We start from the raw sequence: 18324 nt of genomic DNA, 5'->3' as shown, positions 1-18324 counted from the left end.
CTACCAACCCAGCCTCCAAAGCTGTGAATAACTAAGGAATGCACTTGCCATATCTAAAGCATTTACTGACTTCACATGCTTGATTCTAAAAGGTACTTGAATGATTTTTTTCCTGATCTTATATTTATCTGGATTTGCATGTAAAATAGAGGGGGTATCCCTATTACAACTTTCCTATACCCTATAGGAAATGAAGTACGACCAACCAGAGTAGCAATAATCTCTTGTTCCTGAAGGAGAATACTCATTTCTGAACAGGATTAGTTATCCCAAATGCTTTATTGGTCACCTTTAATGACTTTGGGATTAATGGGCAAATAATGGATTAGATTTTGCTTTATTCATTTCTTAATGTATCTCTCTTCATATGGATTATTTTCCCATTTAGAATATGTCAATAAGTTTAAGTCATATATATGAGCAAATTTAACAAGACAATAAAATTCAGACCAAAAAAGCATTAGTTTTCATAGCCTAATAATGACAGTAGTTATCAGAGAGTGGACCAGCTAAGAAATAGGATATTTTAACATCAATTTTATGTCAATGAAGATGTCAAAATCCCTCCAGATTTAAGGGCAGGGGGCAGCTTTATTTTTTTTTTTCTTTCTTTTTTTAAATGTGTATTTACTTATTTTTGAGAGAGAGAGTACACGCACAAGCAGGGGAGGGCAGAGAGACAGGGAGAGAGGATATCCGAAGCAGGCTTCATACTGTCAGCGCAGAGCCTGACACAGGGCTCAAACTCACAAAAAGTGAGATCATGACCTGAGCTGAAATCAAGAGTTGGATGCTTAACTGACTGAGCCATCCAGGCACCTTTTTTTTTTCCTTTTTATAAAGTAATTCTAATATCTAAAACTATTTGAAGTATATTTTTACAACTAAATGCAATCAAAATTTATTTTTGAATGTTTATTTATTTTGAGAGAGTGAGTGTGTGAGGGGCAGAGAGAGAGGAGGAGAAACAGAATCCCAAGCAGGCTCTCCACTGTCCGCACAGAGCCCCACGCAGGCCTCGATCCCACAAACTGTGAGATTATCACCTGAGCCAAAATCGAGTGGGACGCTTAATCAACTGAGCCAGGCACCCCAATGCAATCAAAATTTACGTCTGACTTTAGTCTTTTCTGTTCTGGAAGAAAAGGTGAAAGGGTAGAAGAAGGAAGCAAATCTCCTTTATCCTGCCTTTCGCTTAGTGAACAATATAGAATGAAATTTTATCTGCTGCTCAAATTTAAGCCCCAAATACTCTGATTAAGTGGCACATCCTGTGATAAAAAGAAAAATGAAACATTAAAAAGATTAAGCTCCATATATCATCCTGTGTTGAGTCTCATGACCAGTTTGGATGGTTGTTATCCTAGAAGCCAGTACGAATGTTCTTTCTCATTATATTAAATGTCATTTACAGGCTGAAATCATACTTGGGGATGAGTTTATGAATGGATACAACTGCAGTCCTCCCTCCCAAACCTGGCCCTGCCCTAGAGGCATATTAATATCTGAGTGGATGAGAAGCATAGTAGCCTTGCAGTACCATTTGACTTTTTCCATGAATAACAAACTTATTTTTAGAAAAATTAACATTTGAAAAGTTTTTTAAAGCATAGACTGAGGCCAGGGTTGCAGGTATATGTAAGGGGACTGGGGTGAGTTTTCCCTGCCAAGCCTTCAAGGTTGTGTCTTTATTTCCCGCCTTGCTAGTTATCTCTCAGCATTCAGTATTTATGCAAAGGTGATGTTATATGCATGAATATTGCTAAAGGTTGGGAGAGCATAACGATCGGGTTTAAGACATTTAGCCACACACAGTTCCCCCATTTTTTCTATCGGGTCATCTGGGGTACACAGAATTGATGAGTCATTAAATGTCTTCGACTTACACATTTTGTCTTACTTTCTGGACCTAGACTCATTTCTAGTAAGTTTATACAAGAAACTTCTGTGAATTGGCAGCAACACTCCTCACTTGAAACCCTTTCATCCACGGGTGTCTTGTGACAGGAGGTAGACACCGTAAATTGAGGCGCAGATCGCTGAACCAAAATACAGGGATGCTGAGGCCCAGAATGAGAAGGAGAGGAACAGAACCCAGGAAGAGAATTCTCTGCTAATCAAAAAGAAAAAAAGTTTTCCATCTAAATGAAATATGGTGGAATGGAGAAATGACTACCTGTTTTTCGTGAGAAATGCACCAAACCTTACCACTGCAAACTTCAGTGGGTTTTGTTTGTTAAATATTTAGGCCAAGAGGAATTGTTGATAATGAGAGACAAAGGTTTGAAAAGGAAAACGATCATTGGGCTTGTATTTAATCACTTTGTATTTTCTCAGACTTCAGTCATGTCATTATCTGGCTGCAGTGCTTACAGAACTCAATTAGGGGAGTTCAGGCAGCAATGGGAATAGGAGGCCAAAATGAAAGGGTAACAATTTAAATGGATCACCGGCAGATGCCTTGTGTGGATGGAGATGAAGCCATTTAAGGACCTAATTGCAGAAGAAGCTCTTGACATTGATCATTTGTGAAGAGGAGATTTTCTTTTCTTACATACATGGTTTTGTACACTTACGTCTGCAGACCTTCAGCACTGGTACATCCGATCATCAGCTTGTGGAATTCCTAACACCAAGCCACTTTGAAAGAGCAGACAAGGTTATTAACTTAGGCAGGAAATGAAAATTTGGCCTTAATATACATGTGAAATTGAATTGTCTGTAGCACAAAGCTTTGGAGATTACCCATGCAAAATGAGAAAACTATCTAAATTTAAAATTGTCCTCAGTACAGTGAAAAGTAATTTTGCAGACTGCATTTTTACTGCACTGAAATCCATGAAGAGATTGGCTCTATTAATTTAGATTTAAACAGAGGCTCTGTATCTTCTAAAAATGGTAAATGAGATGGAAAATGTACTTTAAGGGGAGAAATGAGTTTCTGGAAATGCTGCAGGCAGGTAGGTTCTCTACTCCACATCTTTGATTCTGCCCTGAGACCAATCGGCTTCAGAGGGAAGGCTCTATCTACTGTGACAGGCATTCAGACAACACCTCAATTATATATATATATATATATATATATATATATATATATATATATATATATATATATAAAATCAGGCTTCTCTTGAAGGATAAGAAGCAAATCGAGGAAGGCCCAAAGCAAAAGTCATTGGCAGTTTTTACAGTATAATTTCTCAAGTAGCAGAGTCCTTGACAGAGAAAAGAAATTAAGGAGGAATTGAATTTATTTTCTCAGATCTCAAATAACTTAGTAGTTGTTTTATAATCCCTGCCTGGAACGATACTGGAGTAGGGAATTTGGTTACTGTCCCTACCTTCTCATTCACAAAATTACCTTCCCATAGAAAGAGAAATTGAATTTTTCGCTCCCTAGTCTTTGAATTTCTGTAGCTCGCAAGAACAAGTATTACTTGTTTACTTATTAAGTAAATGATTATATGTTAAATAAAGAAGTGACTATTAGAAATATAGTTTTGATAACCTGTCATTTAACCATCAAGAAGAATACATTTACACACAGTAGAGTGCAGCAAGGGTTAATAATAAACTTAGGTTAGAGTTCAGAGATGATCTCAGAGTTCCTATTATGTACAGTTGCAATGATGAAGAAGCAGAGCAAGTGCCTTTGTCTGGTTCTTAGAGCTGCTGAGTCTAGAACTAAGGTCATCTAAACTTCCGGAGAGTTTACTTATGTATGTGTTATGGCTTATCGACAATCAACACTGCTGAGTTGGCAGCAAACCAAAATAAAACAGTGGCCCATTCTTCATCATTACATTATTCTCTTTTTGCTTTTCAGGTATCTCTGTGCTTTACTTACATCTCTATGATGTGTTCGGGGACCCTGCTTACCTACAGATGGCACACGGCTACGTAAAGCAAGGTCTGAACAGTTTGACCAAGCGTTCCATCACCTTCCTGTGCGGGGACGCGGGCCCCCTGGCGGTGGGCGCTGTGGTGTATCACAAGATGAACAATGAGAAGCAGGCGGAAGACTGCATCACCCGGTAATCATATTTCTTTTTGATCTAGATTATGATCTAGATGTCATAATGGATTCTGTATGTGTTAGCACAAGAACATTTTAGTGAAGGTACTTTTCTTCCAGCAGTAAATCTTACTACTGTCATTTGATCACTTCACACATAATCCCGATTTAGTTAAGGAACAACCATTATAGTTCCTATTTTATTGTAAGATGTAATGACACTGACACACACCAGATCAAACATTAGTTTAATAACAAAAATGAGATCAAAAGTTTGATCGTGTGATTACTTACATAAGGTGGTGTCCAAGATCAATAATCCAAAAAATGTGCTTCACGTCCTCTCGTGAGCTGGGGGAGGGCTCCTAACAGACGACAGACTGATTCAAAATTGTTTTTCTTAGGAGCAAATACCATGCAAATCCAGATTCTTATTTTTAATGTAGAGCAGAGCAGCTCACTAGAAGCTTGTGAATTATGAAGAATTACTAAACAGTGGTACTAATAAACTACAATTATTGTTTGACTAGAGCTTATTGAGCACAAATTCTATCAAGAAGTCTGGCTCCATGCAATACTGCAAGCAGTGCTGTTAGGCTCTGCTGAGCATGTTAACACACAGGAAGTTGCAATTCCAGCAAAGGCTTTTGGTTTGGTTTTGTTGTTTAATAGACTTTACTTTTTTTTTTTTTTTCATTTCATTTATTACTGGAGAGAGCGTAGTGGGAGAGAGGGACAGAGGAAGGGGGAGAAAGAGAATCCTAAGCAGGCTCCACACTCAGCACGGAGCCCAACGCAGAGCTCAATCCCATGATCCTGGGATCTTGACCTGAACCGAAATCAAGTCACATGATCAACTGACTGAGCCACCCAAGCATCCCTAGACTTTACTTTTTAGAGCAATTTTCCATTCACAGAAAACTTGCCAGGAAGGTACAGAGATTTCCCATATACGCGCTATCCCCACACCTGCATAATCTCCCCGTTATCAAAATTCCCCACCAGAGGGGCTCACTTGTTACAGTGGATGAACCTATGCTGACACACCATGATCACCCAAGCCCATAATTTATGTTAGTTACATTAGTTACCTTTTGGTGTGGTGCAGTTGGTGGGTTGGGACAAATGTGTAATGACGTGTATCCATCATCATGCTATCATAGAGAGTAGTTTCACTGCCCTGAGAATCCTCTGTGCCCTGCTTATCAATCCCTCTTCTCTCCTCCCTAACCCCAGAAACTACTCATCATTTTACTGTCGTCTTGGTTTTGTCTTTTCCAGAATGTCGTAGTTGGAATCATACAGTATGTTGCCTTTTCCAATTGGCTTCTTTCACTTAGTAATATGTATTTAAGGTTCTCTCATGTCTTTTCATGGCATGACAGCTCATTTCTTTTTAGTGCTAAATAACAGTCCATTGTCTGGATGTACCAGAGTTTATCCATTACCCTACTGAAGGACATCTTGGTTGCTTTCAAGTTTTGGAAATTATGAATAAAGCTAATGTAGATGTCTATGTGCAATTTTTTGTGTGGACGTAACCTTATAGCTCCTTTGGGTAAATATCAAGGAGCGCAATTGCTGGGTCATATTATAAGGGTAGGTTTAATTTTGTAAGAATTTCCAAACTATCTTCCAAAGTGGCTGTACCATTTTGCATTCCCATCAGCAATGAATGAAAGTTCCTATTGCTGCGCATCCTGCCAGTGTTCCAGATTTTGGCCACTCTAATAGATGTGTCGTGGTATCTCCTTGCTTCTTGCTTGTTTTATTATTTATTCTTAATGTTCATTTACTTTTGGAGAGAGTGAGAGAGCACAAGCTAGGGAGGGGCATAGGGAGAGGGACAGAGGATCCGAAGCAGGCTCTGTGCTAACAGCAGTGAGCCTAATGTGGGGCTCAAACTCACGAACTGTGAGATTATGACCTGAGCCGAAGTCAGACGCTTAACCGACTGAGCTAGCCAGGCGCCCCGTCCTTGTTTTAATTTGCATTTCCCTGACATACAATATGGAGCATCTTTTTATATACTTATTTGCCATCTGTATTTCTTCTTTGGTGAAGTGTCTGTTAAGGTCTTTAGTGCATTTTTTAATTGGTCCAGCAACGTTTTAATCAGTGATTGCCCCCAGTTTGACCATGGTTTTTGATTCCCACTACTCTTTCTTATAAATTACTGTTGGAATGGCATTATCATCACTGATTTCGTTTGTGGAGGATCTTTGGTTAACTTTACACTGTGCAGTGGTGTGTATTTCATTAACAGGCTTTGGCCTAAAATTCTAATAACTACAGGTTTCTCCCCCCTCAAAATTTTATTATGAAAAATTTCAAACATACAGAAATGTTGAAAGAACAGTGAATACCTGTATATCTACCCACATAAATTCTAGCATTCACATTCACATTTTACCATACTTGCTTTATCACAGATCTAATCCATCAATGTATTCCTCTATCACTATTAATCCTTTTGGGAGGGGGGTGATGTATTTCAGAGTAAATTGCAGACATCGGTATCCTTCCTTCTAAATACTAAAGCATATATATCATTTACTTGGGTTCAATACCTGTTTAGTTTTCTTCTTTTGACATAAAGTTTACACACAGTGACCTGCCCAAGTTTGATTGATATTTGTTGAGTTTTGGCAAATGCATATACCATCTAGATTTGCAACACACAAACTACCTTTCTGGGTTTTTTTAGCCACACATCTGCTTTATAGACTCCGAAGGGAGTCTCATTCAGTGAATCATTCTTAAGTATCATAAAAATAAGTTGTAGTGGTCCCAGTATTTTATACATAATGCCAGCCTTTCTCAAAATATGTACAACCAGATAGTAATTGTTTGTTATATGAAACATGAAAACAAGATTTATGTATTCAGACTGGGTACGTGCTAATTAAACAAAGTTAAATATGCACCTTTACTGGCTGCTCAGAGCCTTCAGTAGCTTTTATGCGCGGGGGAAACTCGTGACTGTAGGGAGTGGAATTTGCCATACTTGTCAAGTAGACAGCCCCTTTTCTCAGGACATTTCAGGGCCTACTGTTCTAAGAAACACTCTTTGGGGGAATAGTACCATATATTAATATTGGTTTATTATAAAATACTCTTAACGGTAAACTAAAATTTCTTTTTTTTTGACACCTTGATAATAAAGGTGTTTTTGTTATTTACATCTTTTTAAAAACTTTATCAACATTTCAATAATAATTATAGCCAATAGATTTGTTAAGATGAAACATAGAATGTGGATATATGGTAGGAAAATAGGCTACTCATGGCCACAGTTTTGATTTTTCATTTCTAGAGTTCATGGCACAACAGGGAAAAAAAAAGGAATTATTTATAAATTGCTTTCACATTTCTTCCCTTTTAAGGGAAAAATCTGTAAGTCTTCTCAATTCAATTGAAATAATTTGATGTCATTAGATATTAAACCTACTGGTTTGTTTCATGTTTTACTGACCCTTCTTCCTCACATCACATAGCCCTTTGGAAATGGCAGAGTTCTGTGTATGGCAACTCTTATGCTCCACCACCAACATCCCATTTCAGCTTACCTTTCCTGGTTTTTCTTAATATGATGGTCTTTCAGAATCATCATTTTGAGTTATAGAGACAAAGGAGTCAATGTTTCCCTAAGATAGGGATTCTTAACTTTGGGGCTCTGAGAATCTTAGGGCTTCCACAGGTCTGTAGAAAACCCCAAATTGTAGTCAGCATGGAGAGAACACTTAACACTTTTTTCAGACGGGTCTATAACTCCCTAAAAAGGAGTGTGTGTCTTTGTGTCTGTGTTCATGTTCAAATGTCCTGCTGTTAGTGGAGGCAGGTGGCAAGGAAAAGGATAAATAGCACAATTTTTTTCGTTCTGTTTGATTTGTACTGTGTTCGTTTTCACCCTTCCTTCCACACACAGTTGGTGCCACCGTGCAGAGAGAGCACTGCCTACTGACTGTTCCTACTGACTGTTCAGTGACTGATGTGATATACAAAGTGCTTTGGGGCCAAGACTTAGAATAATGATTTTGGGCTTTCTGGTCAGAAAGTATCCACTCTCTCTTTTGTAGTGTGATGAGTAAGAAAAGGACTCCTTTTTAAAAAGTTACAAACCTTTAGATGATATAAGGTAAAAACTCTCCCCAGTAACACCCTCGGGAAATAGGAGTGGAACAGAACTATCCTGATTTTATATGTCCTTATTCTTCCTTCAGTGACATTTCAGTACCATGTCTCTTCTGAAGATTGGTTGCTATTAATATCAACATAGCAAAACAAATGGAGCTGCAATAATGTGCTTCTGGTTTTGAGTTTTTGAAAACACACAAAATAACCTTATGACTATATATGCTATCATTTCTTCACTTTATCTTGAGAATGTAGCTTGTAAAACATGCAGTTAAAAATGCTACCTTTAGTAATCATCAGAACCAGCTAATGAGTTTTAAGGATTTGAATTCAAATCCAGAAAAAAAAAAAGGAATACTTCCTTTCTTACCCTAAAGTCTGAAGTATTATTTTAAGCAGATACTCTGAGCAATACTTCATCTTCAAACATTTGAAAGGATTTTGCTATCTACTTTAAACTTCCAAAATGCAAATGCGTTTGGCTGCAAAATAATTGGAATGCTGATTATGTATCGCCACCTAGTGGTAATATAATCCATAACATTGGCCTGTAAAGGAAACGTGGTTCAAACACATTTAGGTGAGAACATCATTGGAGTTAATGCAATAATTGTTCTGAGTAACTTCCATAGAGCAGTATTTGTTTAAAAAATTCACAGTAATTTTCCTTTTTTGAATAATTCAATTTCCTTTATAATAGCAGACCAAAAATGCTTTTTCATATCTAAATTCAATACAATTTAATATGCTTACATTAAAACTTGGTAATAAAATTTTAAATCAAACCTCTGAAGTATTCCTTCTGTTTACTACAACAGTTGAGTTTTTATCCAGTAAAAAGATTTTATTTTGTTAAGATCACAACATTACTGAGTTACCAGTTCTGGCATGAGAATAAAATAGAATTTTTCTTAATAAATATTCTTAAGTTCTTTAAAAATATTAAGGGTGTGTCTCTGTATGATACTGAAGTAGAAAAAAAAAATGGCCCATAATTCTGCCAACCAGACAGTCCTGTTAACATTGGGGAAAATCTTAAGAAACAAGAAAATTGAAAGTGACCTTTGCCCACCATGTCCCTATTCTTAAGATAACCACTGTTCCACTGCGAGTTTAATGCCTATACATATAGAAGAAAAAACATACATGAGCCAGCATTTGCATGTTTAACCAATCTGATGAGATGCCTCCATTTGTTGAGGTATAATATAACCGACAAGGTATAATAGAACTGTCCGTAACTGCAACCCGCCATGCTTTTTCACACCCCTCTTTCCTGACCAGGAGTGAGTTCTCTTAAGGACACTTTTATAACTTTTACTTAGTCTATTTCATAATTGTTAGCCCCCTCAGTCACCAAAAGCATCTCATTCTGGTTATTAAGACGTGGCTTTTTAATTTTAAATTGTGAGTGTTCCTCTCCCCCGACCACAGCCTTATGGAAGTGGAGTGGGGAGGGCTGGGCTAAAGGAATTGTCTGTTCTTCCACAAGTACCTTCCCTATGGAGCCAGGACAGTCTTCATTATACCCGTTGGTTATAGACGTGGCAGCACTTGTTAGGTTTTTGTTTGTTTTTGTTGTTTGTAGATATTGGTGGCCTCCAGAGATTAGCAGTAGGCGCTGTATCCCCCCTCAGCTGTAACCTTAACACTAAGTACGTTAAAATGAAAGCACGAGCAGTGAACCAAGTTCTACCAAATAAAGAAACCAAGTGTACAAACACTGATTAGGAAGTAAGACACACACACATACACACAGGTAGTCTCCTGCCCTGTTCTTGTGACTTAGAGAAAACCACGTTTGTCCCCAGACAATCTTATTAGGTCTTATTGATCAAACAGTAGTAGAGCCAGTACCATCTTCCACACCTTCCACCTGTCTTCACCATTCATCCCACCAACAAAAAAACCGTCTTTAACATTCTTTACTACACTTATCAGCAAATCCTCTGGTGTAGATTTTGATAAACTTATTTCAAGTGCCGAGTGCCTCTGAATGGTGATTCCTGATAAGAGTCGTTCAAGTATAGCCAGTCACCCCAGGGGTGTGATTCTGGATACTTCAAATGTTTATTATAGTGTTTATATTAAATAGTGCTTGTATGCTTATAATTCCCGATATATAAAGTTAGATGAGATACTTGCACAGGCACTGTTTATACTTAACTACTTTGAAAGTAAATTTCTACACAGACAACAAGAGAATTTTACAAACAAATAATGGCTTTGTCCTCAGGCAGTGCGGTCAGTGTCATCTGCTACCTGAGGACAAAGCCATTATTATTTGGTAGGGCTGATGTCCTCTCATTACTGCTCTTTTCCTGAAATTCCCTGGCTCTTCCCTCTTACTTTTCCAATAGACTGATATTTTGTCAAGTTTCACCAAAAATTATATTGTTTTAATAACTGAAAACACATTGACTATATAGGGTAATTTAGGGGTAATTGAGATGTACTTTCAAAATTTCATGTGATAAAAATCCAAAAGAGCAAAGACATTTTCCCTACTTATCCTATTTGCTTTCCACACCCTCCCCACCACTCCCCTACGAAAGGCAGAAAGATTCATTCTCTGAGTTCAGACTACAAATATGGTTGCTGTCCTGAGCTCCTTTCCTTGCAAACCCCACCTAGTTCCTGGTTCCCTGGGGCTTCCCTTTTTGGTCCTCTGGAAAGAAATCCACTCTGCCAAGTATTCCCACGACTGCAGCTGAATCTGGGGCTAAATGCTGGCAACGTGAGAAAGGAGTGAAACAGTAGAGGCTTACCCCACCCTCCTGGGACCACAGCTCCTCCAGTCTGTGAGGAAGGGTCCCTCCCTCAGAGACCTGGCTTCCATGGGCTCCTGTTGCCTTCGTTTCTGCCAACCCTGTGAGACTGCTTGCGGCCCGGGGTGTGAGTAAACGGAGGGAAGAAGAGAGAAAATAAAGAAAACTGAGAGGCTTTACTCACTGTCTCTGATGTCAGGCATGCATGCCCTTTCCCATTGTTTCTTGAGAGAACTCAAGGGTTTCTTCCGGGACTCTCTTTCTGCCCTTGGGGCTCACTTCCAGGTTTGGGACTATTCTGAATTCAGGCCAGGGGAATACGTAGATGAAAATATGGTAAACTCACCACTGGTTTGGTGGTACTTCAAATTCTGGTCTTCCCCACTCTGCCTGCTGCTATTTACTGTTTGGAGTCCTCAAAGAGCCGCTCTGCGCATTCTCTCCAGGTCTTGGAGCTGCGTTTACCAGGAGAGGCAGGCTGGAGTGTGCTTACTCCCTCTTACATGGAGCCAAAACCGGAAACAACTTTTTGTGGCAAGCCACGCTGAGTCTATCAGTAGGGAATCAATATCTTATAATATATCCCTTCAGTGGGATACTATACAGCTGTGATAAAGAATGAGACTACTCTGGATGTGCTGATGTAGAATGTTTGTCAAGATGTATTGATAAATAGCAAGCCACAGAACATTTGGGGAGATATAGATATGCATATTTATGTTTCTATGTGCATAAAATAATTCTAGGACTATCCAAGAATTTGGTAACCGTGGTTGTTTCTGAAAAGAAGGGTGGGACGGCAGGGAGGCTGACTGATGCCTCTGTGCTCTCTCACGTCTTACCGGCTGTGGTACATCAGGCCATTGTACAGACACTTCACGGAGGCCTGATGACATGTTAAGAAATGAACTAAGGGGGCGCCTGGGTGGCGCAGTCGGTTAAGCCTCCGACTTCAGCCAGGTCACGATCTCGTGGTCCGTGAGTTCGAGCCCCGCGTCGGGCTCTGGGCTGATGGCTCAGAGCCTGGAGCCTGTTTCCGATTCTGTGTCTCCCTCTCTCTCTGCCCCTCGCCCGTTCATGCTCTGTCTCTCTCTGTCCCAAAAATAAATAAACGTTGAAAAAAAAAAATTAAAAAAAAAAAAAAAAAGAAATGAACTAAGGAAGGAGGTAAGTAACTGGGGTGTAGCAGGTTTTTCATTCAGTGCAAGTAGATTTCATCCTTTGAATTTGTTTCTGATTTCTATTGTGAACTGAAGAAAAATTTAGTTGAGGGATAATTTTTGAACCCGGACTACCCTTTGTGGTCTGGCTCAGTGCACTTAATGTGTAATAATATATAACAATTTATAATATAAATATATGAAAATGTTTAGTTTATATATTAATTATAATGTGTTTAAATGTTTAACTGTAATAGTAAATTAATATATAATATTTCTATGCATATATTTATGTGTATGTATTTTTGAATGTCCCAGTTTAAGTATATACCATTATCTGATCCCTTTCAAGTTATCTTAGGCATGTATTTTTATTCCCAGGCTAATTCATCTAAATAAGATTGATCCCCATGCTCCAAATGAAATTCTCTATGGACGAATGGGCTACATTTACGCTCTTCTCTTTGTGAATAAGAACTTTGGAGTGGAAAAGATTCCTCAAAGCCATATTCAGCAGGTACCACATTTTTGTGCTTTTTGGAATCTTGTTAGGATCTCAGTTAGGATCCCCTTGTTAGGATGCCTCAACTACTGGTTTTGTTTCTCCAGTTAGCATAGCCCAGGTGGAAAATAGGTGTGTCGGCCTCTAAAGATCAGGCGGGATCAGAGAGCTGACACTGTCCTTCTGAGTGCTGTTGGAAACACAGAGAGTGACTGGGAGTGAGAAGTGCAGCCTGCTCCGTGTGAGAGTATGGCCCTTCCAAAGATGAGAACCAGATCTCACCTCCCACATGCAGGTGTCTCCTTTCATGCCTGAAGGAATTCATGCTTTCCTTGGACAAGTGAATTCTTGTCAGCTCTAGTAAAGAGAGTTCAGGATTTCTGTGTCTCTGTCCTTTAGGCAGAATACAGTCACCCCTACTTTCTGCGAGGAGAATTAATCTGTGCCCGTCCATGGCCAAAAGATCACGTCCCATTCACTATGTTCTCCATACCTCTTAGCAGAAAGTTCCACGGGGAAGATTTTTATTCTGGTTCTCTCATTATTGCTATCGGTTTTCTCCTTGTAGGTTTGTGAAACAATCTTAACCTCTGGGGAAAACCTAGCTAAAAAGAGAAACTTCACAGCAAAGACTCCACTGATGTATGAATGGTACCAAGAATATTATGTGGGGGCTGCTCATGGCCTGGCAGGAATTTATTACTACCTGCTGCAGGTAAGAGGGGAAGATGGTGTAACTTGCTAATGCGCCTGCCGATTGGACTGTCCGGGGTGAGGACACCAGCACTGCCCTCGGGTGTTGCACCCCGCCGACTGCTGCATCACTCTCCTTGCAGTTTCCTGGCCTAGCCAAACAAGGGCAGCATTTGCCAAGGTGCATGTGAAAGTGCATGCACATAAAAGGCACCGCGCTGTGAGATGACATTCAGTTTGTAGGTGACCGTCCTTGCCCACCTAGTGCCACTCCTGCAGACTGAAGTGTTCTCCTGTCCTTCAGCACGCAGTGCCTCGTGCTCTGCTCTGCTGTCTCAGCAGATGCCTTGGATTAATAGTATTGCATATGATTAGACACAACCCATTGAAACAAATTCCAGAAGTAAGAACAAAATCAATAGAAAACAAATGACCATGTGTTGCCTGAGGTTCACTTAGAGAGCAAAGCCACAGAGCCTTTTTGGCGGATTTTGTGTAACTTACCTGAAAGATAGCTGAATGCACTGTGCCCAACAGCTCTTTGGATCTAATACTATAGAGGGACGTTAGCCAAAGTCGAAAAGACTAAGGCCAAATAAAATTTACTGCAGCAAGCGTAACCTGGCAGGGGAGGTCAGAAGAGGACTTCTCATGAAAGCATCCTTTCTGGGGGCTTATTTAGCTCTTTTTAAGGAGAAATTGGCACTTGGTAATAAAAATCCATAGCAAAAGAAAATTGATTTTTAATGGCAGAAAAGGTGCCCCCCTCACCTTCCCAAAGTACAATGCAGCATAAAGAAAAGTGTTTCATTAATATGTTCAACATGAGTGCTTGGATATACATACTATTAGCTGGTTGAGTAGCCGGCTGCAATAATGCAAAATCAATGTCAGACTTTCCCTCTCCCTATAGCTAAACAATGACAACGAAGCTGAAAAACTCAAGGTTATTATTGCCTTTGAATGCAAAGTCACACTTGGAGTGTTAGTGGCAGTAAGAGACCAACTTTTGTATTTGTTCTGCACTTCTCAATTAAGAGTTTTAGAATGAGGAGTTTTGACAATTCAGACTTAGACTGTTTTTCTGGCATAAGCCTCCACTGGCTCTGTATTTCCAGAAGTAAATACATATTCTTAAGTTTTCAGGAAAAGAGAGTTGTGTTCTGAAGTTTAAAGGTGAGGTAGAGTCCTACATGTCAGTGACTGGACAGCCTCATGACCTTTCATTGAAGCAGATCATCAGGAGTCATTTTACTGTCCATCTGCCTCCTTTTGGTGGCTATAGTGAGAAACCTGGAAACCTGTGTTCCAAATTTTCCATTGGCAGATTATTGTCTATTTGAAATGATTTAATTCTTCATCCAAAAAGTCCATTCCAGTAGGTGCTTATGTATCAACATAAAACAAACTATTATTTGTAGTTCATTTGAGATAAATTCTGCAAATTTAAGGAAAATTCTCCTCTAGCAGTTTAAACGGAGCTTGTACGATATTCCGTGGGTAAAGTGAAATCTGTACATGCCCTGAAGAACTTCGTGCACGGTCAGTACGTGTGCTTCATGCCCCTTCCTGTTCCCTCACCCCACATGCCCACCCGCTGCCTGGCAAAGACACTTTGATTTTTTTCTTTGAAAAAGCGAGCAATGCAATGAATTAAGGACAGGACCAAAGGAGAAACTAAAAACTTAGATGAAAAATGAGGCTCATATGCCCTATGGCAGTGTGTCCCATCAATCCGTACATCGTTGTATCAGAATAATCCTGCATAAATATCAGTCCCAAATCCTCTGCAAAAAGGCCTTAATCTAGAACCTGGATCTAAATTCCAGGTCTTCCAACTTGTTAGCATCCTCCTCTATTGGAAACAGCTACCATTTCTCTAAATGTAATGGTGAAAGTTATGCTTGTGTTGTCTAATGCATCTCTTTGTGGCTTTCAGAGTTTGCTTAAGGTATTAAAACCTTAAGAAAGGTCTCTTGTGCTCCTGCATTGACTTAGGAAAATTATATGTATGTATACAACGATAAATATTGAAAAATAGTATGTACGTAAGATCTCAAGAGTTAACTGATAGCCTGATTTTAGTTTGTTCCAGTAGGTTAAAATATATGGAATGGAATCCAAATCTAGTTCCTTGTGGTCATGTTTTCTTTCTGGTTTAAATCTCATCCCTGAGACTTAGGAAGATCTGTTTGCTTCAGCAGAACTAATGATTCCTTTCCTCATTTTTAGCCCAGCCTTCAGGTGAGCCATATGAAGTTACATGGTTTGGTCAAGCCCAGTGTAGACTATGTCTGCCAGCTGAAATTTCCTTCTGGCAATTACCCTCCTTGTGTGGATGATAATCGAGATCTGCTAGTCCATTGGTGTCATGGTTCACCTGGAGTAATCTACATGCTCATCCAGGCCTATAAGGTACTGTGAGTTTTCTCATTTTTGAAATAATTTGGAAAATGGGACATAAAATTCTATAACTTAAAATTATTTTTATGTATAATCTTTAAAGGAGCAATAGATACATTACTTGTTGGACCTAAGATCATTTTGCTAAATGGACTCTAATCATTCTTACAGTATCCCTCTGTACCAAAGCAGATACTATTTTCCTAGATCGGGAGACTGCTTCACTGACAGGTAGAATAGTCAAGATGGTAGCAGCAGTAGTGGAGCCAAGAGAAATATCCCAGAAGTTCGGTTGAAAACAGAACCTTTCTTGTGCATTGCTGGTGGGATTGTAAAATGTTCCACAGCAGCATCATTCACAATTGCCAAAATACAAAATGTGATATCCCGCCCCTACACACTCACTGGAATGTTATTCAGCCATACAAAAGAATAAACTTCTGATCCATACTACAACAGCAGGGACCTTGGAAACATTATGCCAAGTGAAATAAGCCAGATGCTCAAGGACAAATACTCTATGATTCCTTTTATATGATGTGATGGTTAATATGTAATATCTGAACAGGCAAATGCATACAGGAAGAGAATAGAACAGAAGCTAGCAGGGACTGGTGCCCGGTGGGAGGGATGGGGGACGAGGCGCAGGATCACTTCATGGGCACCGAGTTTGTTTGGGATGATGAAAACGTTTTGGAAATAGTAGTGATGATTATACAACATTGTAAATGTAGTTAATGACACTGAATTATACACTTCAAATGACAAAATTTACAACTTTTATATTTTCTCTTACTTTACCAAACAAAAGAAATGCAAATATCATTTCTTAAAAAGCATGTGATGGCAGAGCCATAATCAAAGAACAGGGTTTTATTTGAAAGAAAAAGAAAAAAAAAAAAAAACAGAAGTAAACCAAGATATCTATGTCTGTTGGTGCACAATCTACAAATTACAAATCTGTGGACTATGAATAGGCATTGGTATCTCATACTCTAAGTAAGCATTTAGTACATCAAATTTTACTTTCAGAAAGTTGAATATAATGGAAGAACTTTCTAAACCACCTTATTCTACTTTTAAGAACATTTAGTTTGCAATGAGATATTAAAGCTGTCTACTGAGAATATTTCTTGAGTCTTTGATCAATATATAGGAGGCCACAAAAGATTGGAGAGATGTGTCTGTATTTTTCTGACATAGTATTTTGTAATCAAATCAGTTTTTATAATCAATTTTATATACAGTTTCTTCCCCATTTATAAGGAAACTTCCTAACAGTGAAGGGCATTATTGTTAACCAAAGAAGATAGCATGCAGTTCTTTGGAAATTAACTGATGATAATAGCAAGTCACAAGTAAAATCAATGCTACTTCACCACTAACACCTATGGTACATAAACACAGAGCGCACACAAAACGTGGATGGCACAGACAAGGTCATGTACAGTTATTTAAAAGCAAAAAAGAAAAAAAAAGCAAAGCTAGTAAGCTTTTATAATTTGTCCTCACCCACACGACACATCTCTCTGGCTCTAAATCCCTTACCCTTTCTTACCAAGCCACCTCTATCTCGCCCCTCTTGCCCTATCTCCCCCCCTTTCCCATCAGGAAGGAATGTCAATAGACGTTTCTTTTTATATCCCTTGTAATAAAACTTTCCCTTGGCTCTGCAGGTGTTCAGAGAGGAACACTACCTCAATGATGCGTACCAGTGTGCTGACATGATCTGGCAGTATGGGTTGTTGAAGAAGGGGTACGGGCTGTGCCACGGCACCGCCGGGAACGCCTATGCCTTCCTGACACTGTACAACCTCACACAGGACGTGAAGTACCTGTATAGGGCCTGTAAGGTAGGCACCAGAACCACCGGCAAGAAAACACATTCCCCCAGGAGATTGTAGAGAGGGCTCCAGTCAATCTGATTTAATTCATTTACTTTATAACCACAAGTCTGTAGAACAAATCCAGTTATTTAAGAAAAGCCTTCTAAACCCCTTCAGTTGAATTAGCTTTCTTGTATAAGGACACAGTTCTATTCAACATTTATGGGGGGAAAAAAAAGAAAGAAATTTTTCTCTGATAACCTTGGAGACAGTGGCTCAGATGGCTCATGACATTCCTCCCTCCCATCCTTCATACTCTTTCAGACCATCTGTTTCTCTGTACTAACCCCTTTTTTCTGCCCTGAAGATAGCTTTGGACTTTTCAGAGTAATTCTTACGGAATCCTTATCAACTTTTGGGGGTCTCTGGAAGAAATCACTACCATAATTAACATGGTCTCACTTTCAGTTTGCTGAGTGGTGCTTAGATTACGGAGAACACGGATGCAGAACACCGGACACTCCCTTCTCCCTCTTTGAAGGTATTTTTCACTCCTTACTTAGTTGCCTTATAATGTCAGCATCTATTTCTCTGCTTGGTAATTAATGTATTTGAATTTGAGCTTTATCAACAAGTTAATTTTATAGTCATTTCTTAAACTACCTCTTTACTTCCTAATATAAGAACTCAATATTAAAAATCAAGTAGTACATGGACCATCTCAGACCTAATACAAGTAGTCATAATGGTGACTACCCTTTATGGAGCCAAGCACAGGCCTGGCATTTTGCAGATGCCACCATAAATCATCTCAGCAAAA

At 39.1% G+C, this 18324-nt stretch overlaps 1 protein-coding gene across 4 annotated transcripts in view; it reads left to right on the top strand.

Annotated features, from left to right (window-relative positions):
- LANCL1 (LanC like glutathione S-transferase 1) overlaps positions 1 to 18324 on the top strand; it is a 37170-nt gene that overhangs the window by 15429 nt on the left and 3417 nt on the right. For all 4 annotated transcript variants that reach the window (XM_040476130.1, XM_040476131.1, XM_040476129.1 and 1 more), the window contains exons 4-9: positions 3827 to 4034; positions 12462 to 12597; positions 13151 to 13297; positions 15508 to 15690; positions 17355 to 17531; positions 17973 to 18045. In XM_040476130.1, the coding sequence (XP_040332064.1) occupies positions 3827 to 4034; positions 12462 to 12597; positions 13151 to 13297; positions 15508 to 15690; positions 17355 to 17531; positions 17973 to 18045 (924 nt within the window). The remainder of the gene's footprint in view (positions 1 to 3826; positions 4035 to 12461; positions 12598 to 13150; positions 13298 to 15507; positions 15691 to 17354; positions 17532 to 17972; positions 18046 to 18324) is intronic.

The sequence above is a fragment of the Herpailurus yagouaroundi genome, unplaced genomic scaffold (genome assembly GCF_014898765.1).
Source record: "Herpailurus yagouaroundi ecotype Mexico unplaced genomic scaffold, PumYag 140, whole genome shotgun sequence".
Lineage (NCBI taxonomy): Eukaryota > Metazoa > Chordata > Mammalia > Carnivora > Felidae > Herpailurus > Herpailurus yagouaroundi.
Note: the sequence above shows the minus strand (reverse complement) of the source record. Positions and strands in the feature narration are given on the sequence as shown.